Consider the following 3,446-nt stretch of genomic DNA (forward strand, 5'->3'; position numbering starts at 1 on the left):
CGGCAGTGAAGAGCCCGGTCTGCCAGCGTCACGCAGGGGCATCCGTTGCTGTTAACGCGAGTCCTCACTGGCATGGACACCGGAGGAGAGAACTGACCATCTCCAGGAACCATGCCTACTGTCCTCGGTGGCAAAGGCGAACTTTCTATTGTCTGTTTTCTACTCAGATGCGCATATTCTCAGGTGAGAGGGAGCATGGAGTGTGGGTTATAGCCTATTTATAAAGCAGTTTGAGTACGTCTTTCAACATTGTTTTTGTTCTTGCACAAGATTATAGATGTTTAAGGACCCCAAATTGTTGCCTAGGCTACATAGAGTAAGCCTACCTGGAGGTTAATTTTTGAAAGATTACTGAATTCTGAAATAAAATGAGAGAATACTTCCTGTAGAGCGTTTTTGTGTTTCTATCTTCATAAATATTCAGTTTGCGAATATAAAGTGTTTTCTTATTTTTCTTAAAGGCACTCAACGTAGATTGAAGTGCTGAATAGCAACTGAAAATGAGCATAACTTCAGTAATTGCTGATGCTTTAAGAATGTAACAGGTGGTTAGTAGTAGTTGGCTTGCATTGCTGTTTGCTGCAGGTGTTATGATGGGTTGTGGTTTGTTTGGCCCCAGGGGAATGTTCACTCATCAGGGTATTGCACCAGAGCTGTAGCCTGTGGTGCTGGTTGGTATGGACGTGTGAAACACATTGATAATGATAATATCCATACTAATGGATGTGTTAGTGTAAACTGAGGAAGCAGACCAGGCTTTAGCTTGTGCACTGCCACAGGGAGATACAATACTGTCTGTCTGTGTTTATGTTTTTTATTTAGTGCCATATCTGCCTTGTAGCTGTTTGTGACAGTTTTCACACACACTGTTTTACGTCCGCAGGCTTAGAGTCCAGCCACTCAGACGCTGACCTTAGTGAGTCATGCATGCAAGAAGAGGCAGTTTCACACACACACGCACACTCGCACAGAGGCACGCACGCACACACACTTTTTTTTTTACTGTGCATACTTATACTTATGTTGCACAGATGGCAATAGAAGACAGAGTGGGGCATAAAAGAAAGAAGTAAGTCACCTAAATGAAAATGGATTAGTGTTTTCAAATTAAATGTTTAAGGTATGAAATGTATGTAACCAAGCAGAAAGACCATATAAGTCTTCTGCAGATGAGGTCCGCATAGAAATTCAAAACGATGAAAAAGTCAACCAAAAACCAAACCTGTTGACTTTTATGAATGAGGAACTAGAGGAAACAATATATGTTATATTAGTTTGTGCATTGGGATCATCATCATCAGAATGAAACACATTCCCACATAAGTAGAAAGCACTACACAGTTGCAACACAGAAATGTAAAGTATTAGGTCGTTTATCGTAATGCTTGAGCAACATTGTTCTTGGGTTTTGTAAAAAGGGGAGAAACCTGGGGGAGGGAGAGCGGGGTTACCTGATGAAGATGGAAACCGAAAGTTGCTTGCAAGAGAATCCACATCCGTCTGATCATCTGCAGCTGTGATTTTTAAGTTGAGTCATCAACAAGAGAGAGACAGAGAGAGAGAGAGAGAGACTGTAAGATTGACACTTAAGTGAACAAGTGTGAAAGTGTTATGAATGTTGCAGAAAAAAAGGCGGGAACAGAGTGCAGAAATTGATATGTTAGTGTATGTACTGCATATGTGTGTATGTTATCTTTGTGAAGGAGACTGAATGTTCACAACTTGGGCAATGACGGCCGGGTGAAAGAAATGAATGAGTCTATGATCTGTGTGTGTGTGTGTGTGTGTGCGTGTACAAGTGCACAGCTTTATTTGCCGTTGAACCTGTGTGTGAATTTTAGATGACACACTCTGCACTTATAATTTAGATGCTCAAGTAGTTTGTGTGCCACAGCAGCTCTTTCTCTATGTGTTTGTATAGTTGATAGCTGGGCTTGTGTCTGTTGTTCTGAAGTGTCACAAATCACCTGTCAGTAGTAACTTCCTCTGAGTTTCTCCTCATTTACCATCACTTTTCTTTTATTTGCACAGGTAACAAGAAGCCAACACAACTGTGCCAAAGACATTCTGGAGGTGAAAATTACTTTTTTTTTCATTGCTTGACTTTGGTGATTTCTTTTTCATTATTAAAATGAATAGTAATCACCATTGCGGTAATTGACTTTGAACATGTGCAATAATTCAGATTAATCTTTCATTAAATGTACTGAGTTATATTGTGGGGGATATTTTCATCTTTTTCCAGGTTTGACTCATTGAAAACACCTATAGAATAGAGATGTTCCGATACCAATACTGGTATCGGTATCGGAACATCTCTACTATAGAATAGACAAAATAGAATACTTACAGACGTTGCAAGTGGAAAAAATACCTGCAGCACATGTGACTGCACCTATGGATGTGTGGATTATTTTTAATTTAATAATTAATATTAAATAATTAAAATTTAATTTGACTACTCGTTTACTTATGAAATATCAGAAAATAGTTTAAAATGTAGTTAAAAATAAATTTCCCAGAATGCAAGGTGACGTCGTCAAAATTCTTGTTTTGTCTGACCAACAGTCCTAACCACAATAATCTTTCATTTGAAATAATGTAAAACAAAAAAAGAGCAAATCTTAATGTCTGAGATGCTGAAATAAGAGAATATATTGTATCTATCTATTGATCAACTAATTAATAAATCAACCAATCTTCTCAACTGTAATCTCATAGGGTTTCTCAGTCTGGGCTCAGGGGCTCTGAGGTTTCTACCTATTATTCCTATTATGTATAAGGTTTTACACTGGTGAGGATCACTGATTTCTGTGTCCTGTCACTGTGGGACCGATAGGAGGAGCAGAGGAGGAGAATAGAGATACAGAACATGGAGTGGAGAAGGATGGGAGGAAGATAGCAACACATAATGCTCCACCTGGGAGACCTTGTTGTTGTTGGAGGAGGAAAGGGCTGAGGGCTGGTGCTGTGTCCTTGGTGACTGAGAGTTAATGAAGTGAAAGGATGAACAGAGAGAGGAAACACTTGCCCTCGAGGGCTTACTGTAGAGGTGGCAAGTTTAAAGAAGAGGAAGAAAAGCTTTGAGTCACCTTCCAGGTTGATAACAATTTGTTATCTCATGAGCATCTTTGGATTTAAATAAATGAAACTGGAAACATTCCTTCTAGCAGACTATAACTAAAGTTAAAGAAAAAATTCAACACATCTTGATTGAGCGTTAGTTGGAAGAACGATACCACTCTCATGTCTGTACGCTAAACATAAAAGCTACAGCCAACATCTGGTTAGCTTAGCTTAGCATAAACACTTCCACCAGGGGGAACAGCTAGCTGTCTGAATGTAACACAATCATTTCAGGTAGACTAATAATAATAAATAATAATACATTTTATTTAACAGCGCCTTTCTAACACTCAAGGACGCTTTACAGACAATAAAAGACA

The 3,446-nt window shown here is 39.0% G+C and overlaps 1 protein-coding gene across 1 annotated transcript in view; it reads left to right on the forward strand.

The window, feature by feature from the left end:
• Positions 1 to 3,446, forward strand: part of aff3 (AF4/FMR2 family, member 3) — an 18,256-nt gene continuing 14,810 nt past the window's right edge. The window contains exons 1-2 of the mRNA XM_034885702.1: positions 1 to 183; positions 2,032 to 2,073. Coding sequence (XP_034741593.1) covers positions 112 to 183; positions 2,032 to 2,073 — 114 coding nt within the window. The 5' untranslated portion in view covers positions 1 to 111. The remainder of the gene's footprint in view (positions 184 to 2,031; positions 2,074 to 3,446) is intronic.

Source organism: Etheostoma cragini, chromosome 11 (assembly GCF_013103735.1).
Source record: "Etheostoma cragini isolate CJK2018 chromosome 11, CSU_Ecrag_1.0, whole genome shotgun sequence".
Taxonomy (NCBI): domain Eukaryota; kingdom Metazoa; phylum Chordata; class Actinopteri; order Perciformes; family Percidae; genus Etheostoma; species Etheostoma cragini.